Source organism: Neomonachus schauinslandi, chromosome 16, assembly GCF_002201575.2.
Source record: "Neomonachus schauinslandi chromosome 16, ASM220157v2, whole genome shotgun sequence".
Taxonomy (NCBI): domain Eukaryota; kingdom Metazoa; phylum Chordata; class Mammalia; order Carnivora; family Phocidae; genus Neomonachus; species Neomonachus schauinslandi.
The window spans coordinates 58,725,882-58,741,688 of NC_058418.1; the positions used below are offsets into that span (position 1 = coordinate 58,725,882).

Sequence of the window (15,807 nt, forward strand, 5' to 3'; positions counted from 1 at the left end):
TGTGGCCTGCTGTCGTGACAGCCAGCCGAGAGTGGGACCTGCTCCTCCCGGCTCTGGGAGGCCTGGCCCGGAGGAGGGTTTGTCCTCTGCCCACGGGTGGGCCTGGAACATGGGCCGTGGCATCTCCGGGTTCGCAGTCACAGCAGAGATGCCCTCCCGGGGCAGGCACCAGATATGGTTGGGCTTTGGGCCCTGGGGGACCAGGCTGCCTGTCCCATGGGGAGGGGGCCGTCCGGGCCCCAAGTTCCTGCCGCTCAGACCCTGCTTGTCTCCGCAGGGGCGTCCTGGCCCCGTATGCTGTGCCCTCGGAGTTCCTGCTGGTGGAGGAGATCCCGCGGAACCAGATGGGGAAGATCAACAAGAGGGACCTCGTCAGGCAGTTCTACCCGGGCAACCAGGGTGCCCCTAGGCCAGGCACCAGTGAGCTGGCATCCTCTGTAAACTAGAGCCCTACCTCAGAGGGGACCGAGCTGGGGCCGACAGAAGGGAGGTCCCAGGGCGAGGCCTGCTCAGCCCCAAGCTGGTTTTCAGACGGACCTCTGCTCCGTCCCCACCTCCACACCCACGCTGGTGCCACACGGGCCCCCACGGTGCCCACCAGCATCCCCCCAGGCAGCAGGTCTCCCAGCAAAACTCAGTAACGTCTCGCAGAGAACACAAGCATTGCCCGGGGTCTGCACATGCACACTGGGCAAACAGCCCCATGCGTGTACGCATCCCACGGCCTGGGGCTGCCTGTGTGGCCCCCCCGGGGGACGTGTGGCCCCACAGGAACCTTCTAGGCCAGGGCCTGGCAGGCTCCTGTGACGGATAAGCCAGGTGGTCTGTGTCTGCGGCCCTGCGGCCATGCGGCCCCTGTCCCTGCGGTGGCTGTGGCTACCACCGAGGGCCTTGCCGCCGCTCAGCCTTGACCCTTGCCCCGTCTCTCTGTGCCGCTCCCTCCAGGCCCCACGGGGCCCATTCACCTAACCACCCCCCACCCCTGCCCTGTGTGTGGCCTGACCCCAGGCGTGGTGTTTTCTCCGGGGGGACGAGCCCACGATCCTCCTGCCTGAGGCTGGGACACACACTCGGGCCACCATCTCCCGAGCAGGCTGCCCACCATCCGGCTCTTCTCGGGGCGACGGCCCTCAGCATCACACCCGACACCGCATGACCAGGCTTCCGGCTGTCCATGGTCTTCCCTTGTGGTAACTAGGGAGCCACGTGCCACTGGGGAGAATCAGATTGAGCCCTGCGGGGTCTTCACTTAATCCCACTGATTTGACACTGTATCTGTCTTAATACTGAACATTTTGATTCCCAAAAATGTTTACATAATTATTTGGTTTATGCTACGATTTATATCAAGTACTTTCAAAAACTAATAGTCCTCTTTGACGAAGGAGACCACAGAAGGACGTTGATTTGTCTTTGGAACATGTGCCTCTAAGGACACAGAATGCAGCCCCACTTGCTGCGTCATGAGGCTTCCAGAAGGTTCCCCCTGGGCTCGGACTGCCTCGCATCCACACACACACATGCCGGTTCCCTGAGGGCACGACCCTTGGCTGGACAGCCTCATGCCGTCCTGCACTCCACTCCCCAAGTAGAGCCAGGAGCAGGTGCCCCGGGAGCTGGCCGTTGGCAGCTTGGTCAGCGGCCCGTTGGTGCCTTTGGTCCCCCTGGAGGGGCTCCTGCAGGGGTGTCGGCCACCCTGGGTTGGAGCCTATTGAAGGCAGTGGGCAGGTCCAGCATGCCTGGCAGGGTGCCTGCTGGGAGCAGAGGGGAGGCCGCCTGCACGCCTGGTGCGTCCAGACGGTGGAGGTCCACCCCCACATGGGCAGCCTCGTTTCCGCCTCAGTTTCCCTATTCGTGTCATGAAGCTGGCCTTTCTGGCTCTGACCAAGGACTGAGGGCTTTGCTTCCTTGGGAGCCCAGTCCATGGAGGTGGAGACCCCAGCATGGCCCCCACCTAAGACCTCCTGGCCACCCAGCTCGTCCACGGGCTGTGCCAGACAGCACTGAGGCTGATGGTGGGACTGGGGCAGCCGAGGGTCAGCACAGGTCGGGCTGCCATGCGCCCACCGACCACCTCCATGTCCACTCAGTGGCAGGCACGCTGGCCTCATGTCTAACACTCTAGTGCCAGGTCAACAGCGCAGGGTCCCCGAAGGTCAGGGACTCACCCAGGCCCACAGCCAGCCCACGGTCGCCGGTGTCCATGTTCGGATCCTCCGTGTCTCCCCTCTGTGCCCTGGGCCTCCCCTGGAACCTTCCTCCCAGGATGGACACCCGGCCAGGAGTTCTTGGTGCTGGGCCCTCAGGGTCAGGACAGATGCTCCTTGTGTCGGGTGGGGGCTGAGTCCCCACGAGGGCCCGGGGACTGGACTCCAGGCGTGTCCGTGTGCAGAGCCGCCTGCCACCCTGGCCCCGGCCACCACAGGTGAGGCTGGGACACGTCCTCCCCTCGCAGCCCAGGGCGGGAGCCAGGTGCCCCCAAGGGAGGAAGTGGTGCGAGTGCTCCGGGGCCCGCTGAGGCCGGGCGGCGCCGAGAACCAGGTCCTGGTGCGCGAAGCCTGGCGTCCCCGTCGGGGGAGGGGTGTTGGAGACAGGCTGTGCTCCTGTTTGTTGGAGAGCATCTCTGTGGAAAACAGAGCAGCGTCTGACGGGTGGAAGCAGCCGCCGCGGGGGGCACGCACCACGCCCACACCTACACCGTACCTGCGGTGCCCCCCAGCCCCTGGGCTGAGCAGGCCGGGTCATAAGTTACTTCGAGAACCCCCGGAATCAGCTCATGCTCTAAAACTCCAGCTCCTTTTCTGTTTTATGTTGGGTTTCTACATAAAAAGGTCTTTGAAAAAGATTCAAGCCCTAAAAGTGGATTTGAAAACTGTGGTTCTAGTTCTTAGTGTGGCCCTGACCTGGTTGTGACCTCGCCTCTGGGGCCCCTGGTGACTGCGCCGTCCCCTGCCCACCTCTCCCTGCTGCCCCTCCCCTGCCCTGGGCCGCCAGACACCTGGTTCGCGTCCCCCCGTGTCCTCGGCAGCCGCAGTGGGGCCGTCTTTGTCCTCGTGGACCCTGCGTCTCTGGTCGGTTGCTCAGGGCCGCAGTCCTGTGTGCACGGCCGTGGCTGCTGGGCGGCCCTTCTGGAACCTCCGGAGCCCAAGCTGCACACACTCCGCGGGGACCCCGGCGCCCTGCCCTGCTGTGCTCTCTGGGGCCAGTATTCCCCAGAGTTCCCCAGAGGTCAGAGCAGCCCTTCATCCTGCCTGCAGGGGACAGCGTGTCCTTTGTTAAAACACGAACAACGCAGTGAACTCTGAGCTCACCAAATAGATCAATATCGGATTATGATGCCCGCATTCATAACGCAGCCGCAACTACACAGGACACGTCCCTGGAGGAGAATTGCAGTGAAGGCACGGATATGGGTAGATGGACAGCCACAGGGCAGACGACGGCCCGGGACCCTGTGCCACGAGGTCGAGGGGGTTGCACCCCCTGAGTAGGAGGAAGAGGAGGGCGGTGGCCCCACTCAGGTCCCCACTGGCCATGTTCCTGCCGCCAGGCCTCTGGACAGATAGCCCAGGAGGGGTGCCCAGCACACGGGGCCATTTGGTGAGCGACCGTCCAGGGTGCCAGGAAGAGGGAGTCCGGGTGCAACACACACTGTGTCTGAGGAGTGAGGTCAGACGACAAAGCAGCTGAACAGTGGGGCTGCCCACAGGCATGTGACAGAGGGCATGAGCACGGTGGTCTGGGCAGGAGGGCACGGCAGCCCGGTCAGGAGGTGGGGCCCCGGGATGCCCATGTGTCCCTGGGACCTGCGGGAGGAGCCGGGCAGCCAGGAGCTGGGATCAGCTTTGACAGCAGGCGGGTAGGAGGCCGGCACAGGGCGTGCCAAGGCGAAGGGTTTGGGCTGGGTCTCTGCAGACCTGGTGGGCACCCTGGAGCTGCAGCAGCAGGGCTGTCCCCCGGGGGCCAGAGCCAAAGGGACGAGGGTCACCGCGGGGCCCTGACCGTGGACATGGCCGGGGGGCCAGAGCCAGAGGGACAAGGGTCACCGCAGGGCCCTGACCGTGGACAGTGACCGGGGGGGCCAGAGCCAGAGGGATGAGGGTCACCGCGGGGCCCTGACCGTGGACATGGCCGGGGGGCCAGAGCCAGAGGGACGAGGGTCACCGCGGGGCCCTGACCGTGGACATGGCCGGGGGGCCAGAGCCAGAGGGACAAGGGGACACTCGACTGGCCGTTGCCGGCCTGGACGGTGGAGGGAGGGGCCGTGGGTGCCTGGAGAAGCCCGGAAGGACGAGGAAACGGATGCTCCCCCGGAGCCTCCAGAAGGAAGTAGCCTGTGATGCTGTGAGCCTGGCCCAGGAGGCCTGGCCGGTCTTCCGACCTCCAGCCCGAGGGGTGAGGGTGTGTCCGGCCTCCAGGATGCAGTGGCTCTCCCAGTGGCCTCCTTCCTGCCTGTGTCTGTCCACCAGTCTCCCCTCCGCTGGTGTTCTAAGAGGAAGGAAGGGGCCGCTGGAGGTGCTCTCGGACCCTGTCCCGCAGCCTCTGTACGGACTCCTCTCCCAGCCAACGTCCTGAGGACTCAGCCCCTCCACACCCCGTCACCATGACCGTGCGAGACGCAGAATGTTGGAAGCGGGTCTGGCACAGGAATGGAAGGGTTGGGGCAGAGGTCTCCAGCAGGGCATGTGGGGGCCGGCCGGCTCATCCCTGTGGACACCATCACTCCGCCAGGACGGGAGGCCCCAATTCTGTCCTTGCACTCCCCTTCCAACACCTCCCAGCAATCGCGCTTCCCTTCCCTCTTCTGGGTCTCGGGTTGGGGACATTTCCGTGGGGAAAGCAGCTCGGTGGGCGGCCAGGGCTTGAGGGCAGAAGGATTTAGTGGAAATCACATTCCTGAAGGTCCCTCCTTATGCCTGGCGCAGGCCACAGGCTTGGCAAGGGGGTTTCCTGCTTAGCCCTCCGCCCTGAACAGGTGGGTCTTCCAGGTCCTTCATTCGGGGTCCAGCCCCAGAACCCGGGGTGCAGGAACACGAGCTTGGGATGGCGGGGGCCCAGGCCGCATCACAGGGGTAGGGCCCTTCCTGCAACGTGACCACGGCAAAGCACAGAGCAGATACCAGGAGGGCAGCTCCCACCTGACCTGGTCTCCCCTGAGACCATGCAGCCCCTCCGCGTGGTGCTGGGGCAGGGGGCCGGCCGAACTCGGCCCTTCCCAAAGGCTCCATCCCTCTGCATCTGCTGGCGCATGGAGGCTCCCGCGGGTGTGTGAAGTGTGCACACAGGCACACTGCACACACGGGTGTAAGGGGCTGAGCACGTGCACGTGGGGCTGGGCGTCCCCACGCACATGTATGTACGGGCAACTCTGCGAGCTTCCGTGCCCACTTCTGGGTGTGACCTCCCCATGTGCGGCCCGCACGTCTGCACGCTCCTTCACGGGCTGGCCCGGCCCCTCCCAGGCTTGAGCCCGCCCAGGCAGTACCTGTCATCAGCTTGCGGCGCACGTCATCCGCTCACCGTCTGCTCGTAGACACAGCCGTTCAGTTACTCCGTAGCGGCTACAGGCCGTTAGGCCGTCAGTCAGCTTCATTCCAGCCTGGCAGCCCACCAGCACGCAGTAAAACCATCGAAACGACAGCAGCAACAAGCAGCCGCGTCCCTACCGCGTCCGTGACACTCCCGTTAGCGCCTGCCTCAACGGGGAAGAGCCACTTCTTAGAAGATGTCACACTGCACCAGCCGGATGGACGTGCACGCTGCGGGCGTGTGGACATACAGACATGCACCTGAGCAGACGTGCGTGCACACACGGATACATGCACACAGATGCACGCACACAAATGTCTGCACACAACACAGATCTGGGCCCTGTAGCCACCTGCCAGGTGTCAGCTGCCCCTGGGCCCCCGGCGGCCAGTGAGGGCCAGAGCAGGATCAGAGAGCTGAGAGGCGTGCTGGGAGCCAGCAGCAGGAGGTGAGAGGCTCCAGCCTGGGACCCCGTCCTCCCTAAGCAGCCTGCACGTGGACCCCAGCTTCTCCCACCCCAGATCGGTGAAATCTATTCGCACTGGATCAAGAACATTTTTTTAAATCGTTTTAAACATTGAGAGCAGAAGAAAGAAGACTGGCCGGGGCCATGTCCCCCAGCCTGGCAGGTCTGGGCCTCCTGCGGGACTTGCCTCCTGTCCTGTCCAGGAAGGAACAGCAGCAGCCCCTCCACCCCAGCCCACCCCGCCAGGAGCTGAGTGGGGCCCCTGGCAGGTGCTCCTCCCGTGTTTCAGAGCTGACACAGATCTGCCGCCGACCTCATGCTCTGCAGCAGCTTGCTGTGTTTGCGGACCTAAGCTCTGAGTCGCCGCGCAGAGGCCCGCCCGCTCCCACGTGTCACCTTGGGATTGCATGGTCACTGCCATGGGCCTCTTCCCAAAAAGGCCATACCGTGTAGACTGCCTCCAACAGACAAGACACTGTCTCTCACCTCCAGGCAACACGGACGGACAGACTTTCAGTCTTTGCCACGGTGCTGGATGTGAAATAGGATCTCTTTATTTTAATTTGCATTCCCCTAGTTGCTGCTTAGGTGGAATATTTTGAATACATTTACTGACCATTTGAGGTTTTGTTCTGTGAATTCCCTGTTCGTGTTCTTTGCCTATTTCCTATTTGGTTGGTAATTTTCTTGATTACGCCTTGGTTATGTGGCTTGCCTTTTATTTTGTTTAATGGTATCTATTGATGTGAAGAATTTTAAATTTTAATGTGTTTAAATGCATTCATCTTCTTTATGGCTTGTTTTTCTTTTCTAAAAAATCCTTTCTTAGGGCGCCTGGGTGGCTCAGTCGGTTAAGCGACTGTCTTCAGCTGGGGTCATGATCCTGGAGTCCCGGGATCGAGTCCCGCATCGGGCTCCCTGCTCAGCGGGGAGTCTGCTTCTCCCTCTGACCCTCCCTGCTCTCATGTGCTCTCTCTTTCTCACTCTCATTCTCTCTCAAATGAATGAATAAAATCTTTAAAAAATAATAAAAATAAAAAATCCTTTCCTACCCCAAGTTCTTAAATACATTTTCCCATATGTTCGTCTAAAGTTACAAAGCTTTGCTTTGTTCCTGTAAGCCCTTAATTCATTGGAAATTATTTTCACACGTAGTGTGAAAGGCCCTGATTTTTTCCGTGTGGAATGGCTGGTGTTTCCATCTGTCCACGGAACTCACGTGGCCTCCGCTCTGCCCAGCACCCAGGTGTGCCAGCTCCAGGCTGTGCCCGAACTCCACCCTGTCCGTAAGCTGCGGCTCTGCTCCCACGTACTTCTTCAGGAGAGTCTTGGCTGTTCTTGGCCCTCTGCTCTTCCATCTGAATTTTAAGACCAGCTTTAAGTTCCTTTAAAAAAAAAAAAAAACCTTATTGGAGAGGTCCCCGGGGGCTCAGTCAGTCAAGCGCCTGACTGAGCTCAGCTTGCGGTCTCAGGGTGGTGGGATCGAGCTCCGCGTCGGGCTCTGCATTCAGCTCAGAGTCTGCGTGAGATTCTCTGTCCCTCTGCCCCCCTCCACTCGTGCATTGTGCACACTCTCTCAAATGAATAAAATCTGTTTTTTAAGATTTTTTACTTATTTATTTGAGGGAGAGAAACAGAGATAGTGAGAGAGAAGGAGAGGAAGAAGCAGACTCCCCGCGGAGCAGGGAGCCCGATGCGGGACTTGTCATGCCCTGTCCCTCACAGCACTGCGCGTCTCCCTGGTTGATGTTCCCAGAGTTTGTCTGTGTCCCTTTTCCTTCTGTTCGCTCATCCTCACCGTGGTTTCTTTTGCGCTGGTAACGTCCGCCGTCACCCTCCTCTCCTGCCTCCTGGGGGCTGCCTGAGGCCCTCTCCTCGCGGCTTCGGCTGGCCCCCCGGCCGGCTGCCGTCGGCTGGTTCCTGTAAATACGTCCCGGGGCTTAGGTGTCATCACGCTTTGTTACGTGGCACTTCCGGTTCCAAACTGTGGTCGTGTCTGCTTTGACTTAATCTCTTCATCCATGAGTTACTTGGGAGCACCTGTCAGCCCCCCACGTTCCACCTGCTCTCCCGGCATCCTGAGCACACAGGCCTGTGGGCCCAGCTCTTAGAAACCCAAGGCGCCTTTCATGCCCCGTACATGGCCAAGTGTTGAACACGTGACGGTATGGTCGCCTCGGGATCTCCTTGGGGTCACCCTTGTGCCCCAGGAAGCAGCCCGTTAAAATCTCCACATGACGGACTTGTTCGTCTTTCCTTCGTGTGTCTCAACGCTATGTTCTTTGGCCCGTTTATTCACGATTATTATAAAATTCTGGTGACTTGTTGGTTAGCAGTTCTATCCCTATTCATGTTTTTTCCTTCAGTTTTCTTTTTCTGAGAAATCTTGCTCTTCGCCTGTCGGGGGTGTGTGTTCAGACCACTTATGCTGGTGCCGTGACTTCGCTGTCCATGTGGTTTCAGGTGTGTCTTCTGGGACAAGCGGAGCCCACGCCTGTAAATCCAGTGGATAACCTGTCATTGAGTCACTGAATTTAGTCCATTTATTGTGATGATTGATGAACTTATTTCTACAATCTCAATTTGCATTTTCTGCCTACCACCTTACGGATTTTTGGTTTGTTTTGCCTTCTTTTTGTTGTTTTAATGACCTTCTCTATTTTTTTTCTCGTTGCTTATTTGGAAATTGTAAATTAAATTTCTGGGGTGCCTGTCTGGCTCCGTTGGTGGAGCGTGCCACTCTTGATCTCAGGGTCATGAGGTCGAGCTCCATGTTGGGCATGGAGATGACTTAAAATAATAAATAAGGAAATAAGTAAATAAATAAATAAATACTGAATTTCTGTTGAGTACCCTTAAATTTTCAAAAGCAGACTATAACACTTATAGTTCTTTTTCCAGCCAAGTTTATAGTTGTAGAGTATGTGGACCCTGTGGCCGGCATGTAAGCTTCCTCCCTGCCCCGCTATGATCCTGATACCTGCCTCTAGAGTTTCAGCCTTGTTTTGCTTTGGAAACAAAATTAATAGGCTTTGTTTTTACAGTCAGTGGATAAATTTAGTGACATTTTCTCAATTTTTGGGCTCAGCAAATTTCCTTGAAATAAATAATGCTCTACGACTGTTGTTTTTGTAAGCATCTCTGAGGTCAGCCCGCTTCGCCTCCACGTATCTGAGTGTTTTGTCCTCACTTTTAAATGACGGGCTGCCTGGTTATGGGACGACACTTCTCCGCGCCTCAGCTTCTGGCACCTTGGGCCTCCATCTCTTCCGAGGTCATGGGCCCTTTTTTTTTCTGGTGCTGTTAAGGTTTTCTTTGTCCTTGACATTATGGTGCATGTCCACAATGGAGACCCCCAGCGAGTGTGAGCCTTGCTCAGATGAGCAGCTCTGGCTCCTATGTCCTCCCTGTTGCTGGAGAGCCCCGCGGACAGAGATGCTCCTCTTTAGGTAGAGACCTACACTGGAGTGCGCTCGGCTCACCTGCACTGGGGTCACTAAAGTCAGCCCCACTTCTGTGCAGAGAGGAGCCAAGCCGGACCCTCAGCACCCTAGCTGACATGCCCAGAGCTCAGCAGAGGCCTCGGTTTATCTTGTTGAAGCAGCTAGTGGGGCAAGCTCTCTAGAGAGTTCTGAATCTTGCTTCTCTCAATAGCCACAGACCTTGGGCCACCACCCATGACTTCGTTCCAGGCAGGAACGGAGCCACTGGCCAGGGAGAGGCCGAGGACCGGGTCAGCCTCCAGGTGAAGGCACGTCTGCCCACAGGCCGTCCACCGACGTTTAGACCATCCCCCGAAGGGGAGAGCGTCCCAGGAGACTCGGCACTTCTGCAAAGTCATAATCTGCATCTGTGGAAGTCCCCTCCTTATGCACCTGGGGCCGAGGCCTATGTGTCAGATGTGGTCACTCGTTAAACTTAACTAGTCCGGGTACGGTCCTGCCCCCAAGAGACTCACTCAGGGGGATGAGCTACTAGACCCTGGCTGGCCACATGCCTCCTTGCCTGGGGAGGGCAGGACACCTGCAGTGGGGCAGAGTGGTGGCCTGAAATGAAACCTGGGGCCTCTCTGGAACCGAGGAAGGTGCTGGGAGTAAGCCAGGTGCCCAGTTTAGAGCCCCGAGGGCCTGGGGCAGGGGCGGGATCACAGGAGGGCCAGAAGGGCCAAAGGACAGGAGGTGCATGCTAACTTGGGGATGCTGAGTATGGGAGTTGGAGGAGGAGGAGTCTGGAATGTTCTAGGGTTTCCAGCTCAGCAGCCTGAATGGAGAGTACAGGGGAGGAACCGGTGGGATGGGGAGAGGGGAGGGTGAGCGTGAACTGACCATTGGGCAAGCCTGGACATCCACCAGAGCCTCTGAGTGAGGGGAGCCGGGGTCGGGGTACTTCTCCTGTACAGATGCACACAGGCCCCCACATCTGGGAGAGAGCAGGGGGCATTGGCACCACGGAGAACGGCTGAAACGTGCTGACTCTCTCCAAGAGGCAGGGAGGCCACTCACCGGGTGTGGCCCCGGCCTCTTGCCCAGCAGCCTGCAATCCTGGGCGTGGTGGGGGCTCCCGTGCCGGGCACCCCCTCTTGCACCAACCTGGCCCTTCTGCCCCGAGCCCATCCGTCTGGAGGAGAAGTTCCGACGGGAAGGGCCGTGGCCCCGCATCTGTCTCGTAGGCCCTGTCACTGGCGTGGGAAACTCCTGCCCATCGGCACAGCCCCTGTGGCCGCACTGCCCGCATGAGCCCCCAGCTCCAGAGGCGCCCAAACGAAGGGCGAGATGAAACGTGCCAGCAGACCACAGGGACCCTGTTCCCACGGCGGGTTTCATCTGAATGATCGTCCATGTGATTCATCCAGTTGTTGGGATTCTCCACTCCCGCATTTGTCACCAGTCCACTCATATTGATCGGAGGACGGTGGTGCCAGGGCTGGCTGAGTGGACTGGGCTGGGGGACCGCGGGGGCGGTGCTGACTGAGCTGGCCCAGCGACCCCCTCCCCGCCCTCCTCTCTCCCACCCGGACTGAGGAGGGGCCGACAGGCAGCTCTGCTGGCAGCTTCTCTGGGCCGCGTGCACAGAAGGCTGAGATAGATGAGGGGGGACGGGTGACCACCGGGACTTGGGCACGGCCTGCAGCCCCGCAGGCAGCCCACAGGGCCCAGGGGACGGCCCCGCCTCCCTGCCTCCTGGCCGGGAAGGACCAGCCATTGGGTGTCCTCATTGGCCTGGAGCTCATCCCTCCAGCTTCTTGCAGGTGGGGACCCTCTGCAGCCCGGGGCCTGCACCCAGGGGTGTGTGTGCACCGCACTCAGGGCCCCCGCGAACTGGCCAGGAAACAGACTCACTGAGGCAACTCCGAAGAAATGGGGCTTAACCTCAGGCTCCTCGAGACCCCGATGGGTGCACCCTCCAGGTCCCTCCTTGAGGACGTCCCCTCTGCTCCCTGCTCCCTGCTCCCTGTGCCAAAACCAGGCCAATTACCCCCAGCGCCACCGGGCACAGACCACCAGCCAGGCCATCTGGGGGTGAAGACACTGGGGAAGGAGGCCCAGCCTGGTGCACCTGCCCTGAGAGGCGTCTCACACCGCCTTGCCCCCCATGCGCTTCACCAGGCGTCTCCGGCTTGCACTCCCCGTCCTGGCCTCCCACGCCTTCCTGCCCAGCTCAGAGGGCACCTGCCCACACCGTGCCCTCTCCTGGGTCCTCAGCACTGAGACTGAATGAGCAGAATTGGGGGGTCTACTCACCTGCCCTAGGGTCTTGGGGAGCATGGGCCCCCGGCCTGTCTTGGTGAGTTTTTATTGGAGTGAGTTTTTCCATAAGAACTGGCCTTCTGCAAACAGCTTACAAATTCCTTTAAAACTTGACCATCTGCGTCTGGTGATCTCTTTTCTCTGGCCTGTCTCTGTGCCCCCATCACTGTGACCAGGGTGTTCCCCTGAGCACTCCTGGGCTGACCTCTGGAGCTAGGGGCTCTGGTGGGTGACAGAGGCCATGCCCCAGAGCCCTTGCTGGGCTGGCTGCCCCAGCACATTCGGGCCAGCCACAGGGAGGAGTCCAGGCTCCTATGGCCGCCACCAGGCAAAACCTCAGACAAGCTGCTCTGGGCCCAGCCAGGGGTGGGTGAGGGGCTGGCAGCCCAAGGCCGTCTCTGGGGTGGACATGGCAGGAATCTGTGCTGACCCTATGGCCCGCACTCCCTCATCCCTCCTGGGAGAGCAAGAAGGCCGAGGACTCCATGCTGGGGTCCCTTTGTCCTGGGAGGGGTGAGGGGATGCAGGGTCACCTTGGGGCTCCATTTCCAGAGAAGCCTGGGGGAGGGACAGGCGTGTCCAGCGTGGGGGCGAGAAGGACCCATCACCGCACCCACCTGGCCCCTGAGCGCAGACCTGGGACGAGCTGTGGGCCAGAAGTGGGAGGACCAGCCCGCTCTCCCCGCCACCTCGGCCAGGGCATCCCTGGAGCCACGCTGCCCCCTGCTGGTGCCAGGGGGTGGCAGGAGCCGCGAGCACACCAGGCTTCCCTGGCCACCCTGACCCACCCCCACCCAGGCCCTAGGGCTGATTATCACCTAAAGGACACAGGAAACCACGTCCAGGGGCCCGGGCCGCTCCCTGGCCGGAATCTGCATTGTCGTATTGGAGCTGCAGGGCAGGCGGCTGGTGGGCAGGGCAGGACTGCAGCCCCAGCGGCTGGGGGCTTGGAGGCCCCGGACAGCCCTGGAGGGAGACCAGGAGCGAGGGCCCGTGGGGCGCCCTGCCCGCCCCCCCCAGCCTCTCTTCTGTCTGCTGTCTGTGGCCATCCGTCTGTGGTTTTTGAGCATCCAAGACTTTAAACACAGTTTGGGAGTGGCTACTCGGTGTGTGTTTGGGGGATTGTCATTGGGCTTCTGAACAAAGGCAAGCCCCCCTCCAAACCTGACGGCCTCCATCTGCAGTGCATCCTGTGGCCACCAGAGGGCAGGCGCAGCCTGGGTCAGCCGGGGACACCCTGCCCTCCCCAGGCCAGCCCCGCCTAGCCCGCCCTGGAGCCTCTCCTCCAGGCCCCGTGCCCCAGGCACCACCCCTGCTGCCGTCCCTTCTGACAACATTCAACGGATGGGAACCCCCGGCAGGGCCGCACTCCCCGTCCAGGCCACCGGGGCTGGTCAGGGCTTGAGGAGCCCCCCACACTCTGCACCCATTTGCCAACCTTTGCCCGGCTCCTTGAGGACTCCCCATTATGCTGTTCCACCATGTTCCACTTTAGGATTTGTTGGTGCTTTCAGACTCCCCTGGGAGGGCAGCCCCCCCAGAACTTTCTCAGCGCTAAAGCCCCGGAGCCTGGGGCGTGGGAACTGTGGAAGGACAGAAAGGGGTCATGGGGGCAGCCTCTCTCCTGACCCCCAGCCCAGGCCCCACTGCTGAAGGGTTGGCCTGGGCTCCGGACCCACCTGTCACCTTGGCCTCCTGCAGACTCCCTGTTCCTGCCTGTAAAGTGAGGGGCCCCAAGAGACCACCGCATGCGGGGTGGGAACGGCGCCTGGGAGCACTTCACTGTCGTCACACACAGCTGCCCCCCAGGGGTCGCCACGCAGATGACCACAGGCTCCCAGGGCATGTCCACCAGGAACCCGCCCTGTGCCCGGGCCCACACCTGGTGTCAGCTCACCTCCTTCCCTCAGCACCTCCAGACCCCTCCCCTCTGTGCCCGCCCTCCGCGGCAGCCTGAGCCCCAGGTGGGCAGGTGCCCCTCGGTGCAGCCCTAGGGGCTGTGTTCGCACCGGGCGGTGTTTTCGGCAAAATGGATCTGTACACCACAGGAACCCCTGCCGGGCTGTGGCCGGTGTAGACGTGGCAGCAGTCCCCTCGCAGGAAGCAAGGCAGACGCTCAGTGCGTACGAGCGGGGACGGGCAAGTCACTCTGCCCCTGAGACCTGGTCTGTCCCCCAGAGCAAGCTCCCCACACCCTTGGCGGCTGGAAGGACATCTTCAGGTCGGGCGTCCCAGTGGGCTCCCAAGTGTTGTGCTCCTGGTCACAGAACAGAAGGCCAAAGCCAAGGTGTTGGCTGCCGGAGGCAGAGGAGGCACCCCCAGAGGGGTGCTGCCCAGGGGCGGGGCATGGGAGCGGCCCTGGCCTTTGCCGGGGTTCTGGTCATGGGTCGAGGAGAAGATATGGCTCCCCAAGGGCGACCAAACGCCAAGGGCCCCACCCGAAGGGGCTGTGCAGAGCTGTGGGAAGGGGAGCGACCCAGGGTGGGGGGTCAGAGCTGCAGACATGGGGTGCAGAAGACAGAGAGTCCAGAGGGTAAGATGGCCCACACCTGTGGGAAAACTAGAGGGCTCTTCTGGAGGGGCCAGTGCCCCTTTAGGAAGGAGAGTGAACTGGCCCTTTGGCCAGAGGTGGACCAGCCCTGGACAAGACCTCCATGCTCGTGGAACCCAACCCCCTCCCTTGGAGAGAAGGGGAAACCGAGGGTGGTGCAGAGAGCAACATGGCAAGGTGTCAAGCTAGGACTGGAACCCAGGAGTAGGGCCACCCGCTCCCTGCCCCTGGGGGGGATGGGCAGGAAGGATTGCTCACCAGCCTGGGGACCACACCCCTTCCCAGCAGCCCTTCCCTGCACCTGGGGCTCATCAGTGACCAGACCTAGCTTACCCTCCCCGCCCCAGAGATTGTTGGGTGGGGAGACAATTGGCCAAGAGCAACGGGGAGGAAGGGCGGGCAGAGAGGGAGAGAGGAAGGGGTCTCACAGGGCCACGTCCCTCGCCCTTGGTTAGACTGCCTGAGGTTAACCAGGGGGGCTCAGCCACCTGCCCTCTTCTACCTTACTACACTAGTCCCAGGAGGCAGAAACCCAAAGCCTTCAGAGGGCTGCCCCCCCACGTTTAGGGTCCCTAACCTCAGAGGCAGGACGGTGGCCCTGAGGGGCTGCTCCCCAGGCCTGGGGCCTCAGAGCCTGGAGACGGAAGGGGCTCCCCGCCAACTCCCCACCTTGGAGGAGTGAGCGCCAGGGACCGTGGCTGCCAGAGCCTGCTGCAGGCAGTCTGGCCTCCTGCCAAGCAGGCCAAGGGCGCAGATGGCGCCACACCTGCTCCACCGCCCCACGACCTGGACAGGAGAGCAGAGGCCCGGCGCCTGCTCCGTGGACACTCCCCACTCCCGCTCAGAAGGCACCTCACCCACAGGGTCCTTCCTCCGCTCTTCGCTCCCCACCGTCTCTTCCTGCGTGCTTGGTCTGCCCACCTAATGGGAGGCCACCCCGCAAACCAGAGCAGGAAGGAAAGGAAGGGCTCCCACTGGGTGGGGAGGGCCGATCCCCCGCTGGGTCTGTGCCGGGACTTCCTCTGCGCGGGCCCCGAGGATCAACGGGGAGAGAGTGCGACCCAAGATGCCAGGTGCGCCAGGTGCCAGGCGGGTGCTGTGTCTGACAGGTGGTCAGGAGTGGCCATTAGACAGAGCCCTCAAGGCGGCCAGCAACATGCCTGGGTGCGGGGAGCAGCCCCGGGAAGAGCACTGCAGGTAGAGGGAACAGCCAGTGCAAAGGCCTAGAGGCAGGAGTGAGACTGGCGAATCCAGGGAGCAACAACACGGAAAATGAATGGATGTCCTCTCGGGCTCCTAGCCCAGCCCCCACCCACCGCCGGCTTTTCTGGCAGGCTTCCTCATCTCACCGCTGGACCCCGAGAGCTCTGCCTCCCAGGACAGCGGCCTGACCCCTACGTCCCGCCCCCCAGGCTGTTTCTGGCCATGTCCGCCCCGCCCCCGGGCCGCACGTGCTGTCACTCAGCGCAGGCCCCGCCCTGGCCCACCCTCCGTGCTCTCGTGCTCTCAGCCCG

General features: G+C 61.3%; 1 protein-coding gene across 2 annotated transcripts in view; it reads left to right on the forward strand.

Annotated features, from left to right (window-relative positions):
• The window catches only part of ACSF3 (acyl-CoA synthetase family member 3), a 54,803-nt gene extending 51,738 nt beyond the window's left edge, over positions 1-3,065 (forward strand). For both annotated transcript variants that reach the window (XM_021705669.1, XM_021705668.1), the window contains one exon: positions 278-3,065. In XM_021705669.1, coding sequence (XP_021561344.1) covers positions 278-446 — 169 coding nt within the window. In that variant the 3' untranslated portion in view covers positions 447-3,065. The remainder of the gene's footprint in view (positions 1-277) is intronic.
• The last annotated feature ends 12,742 nt before the right edge of the window (positions 3,066-15,807 follow it).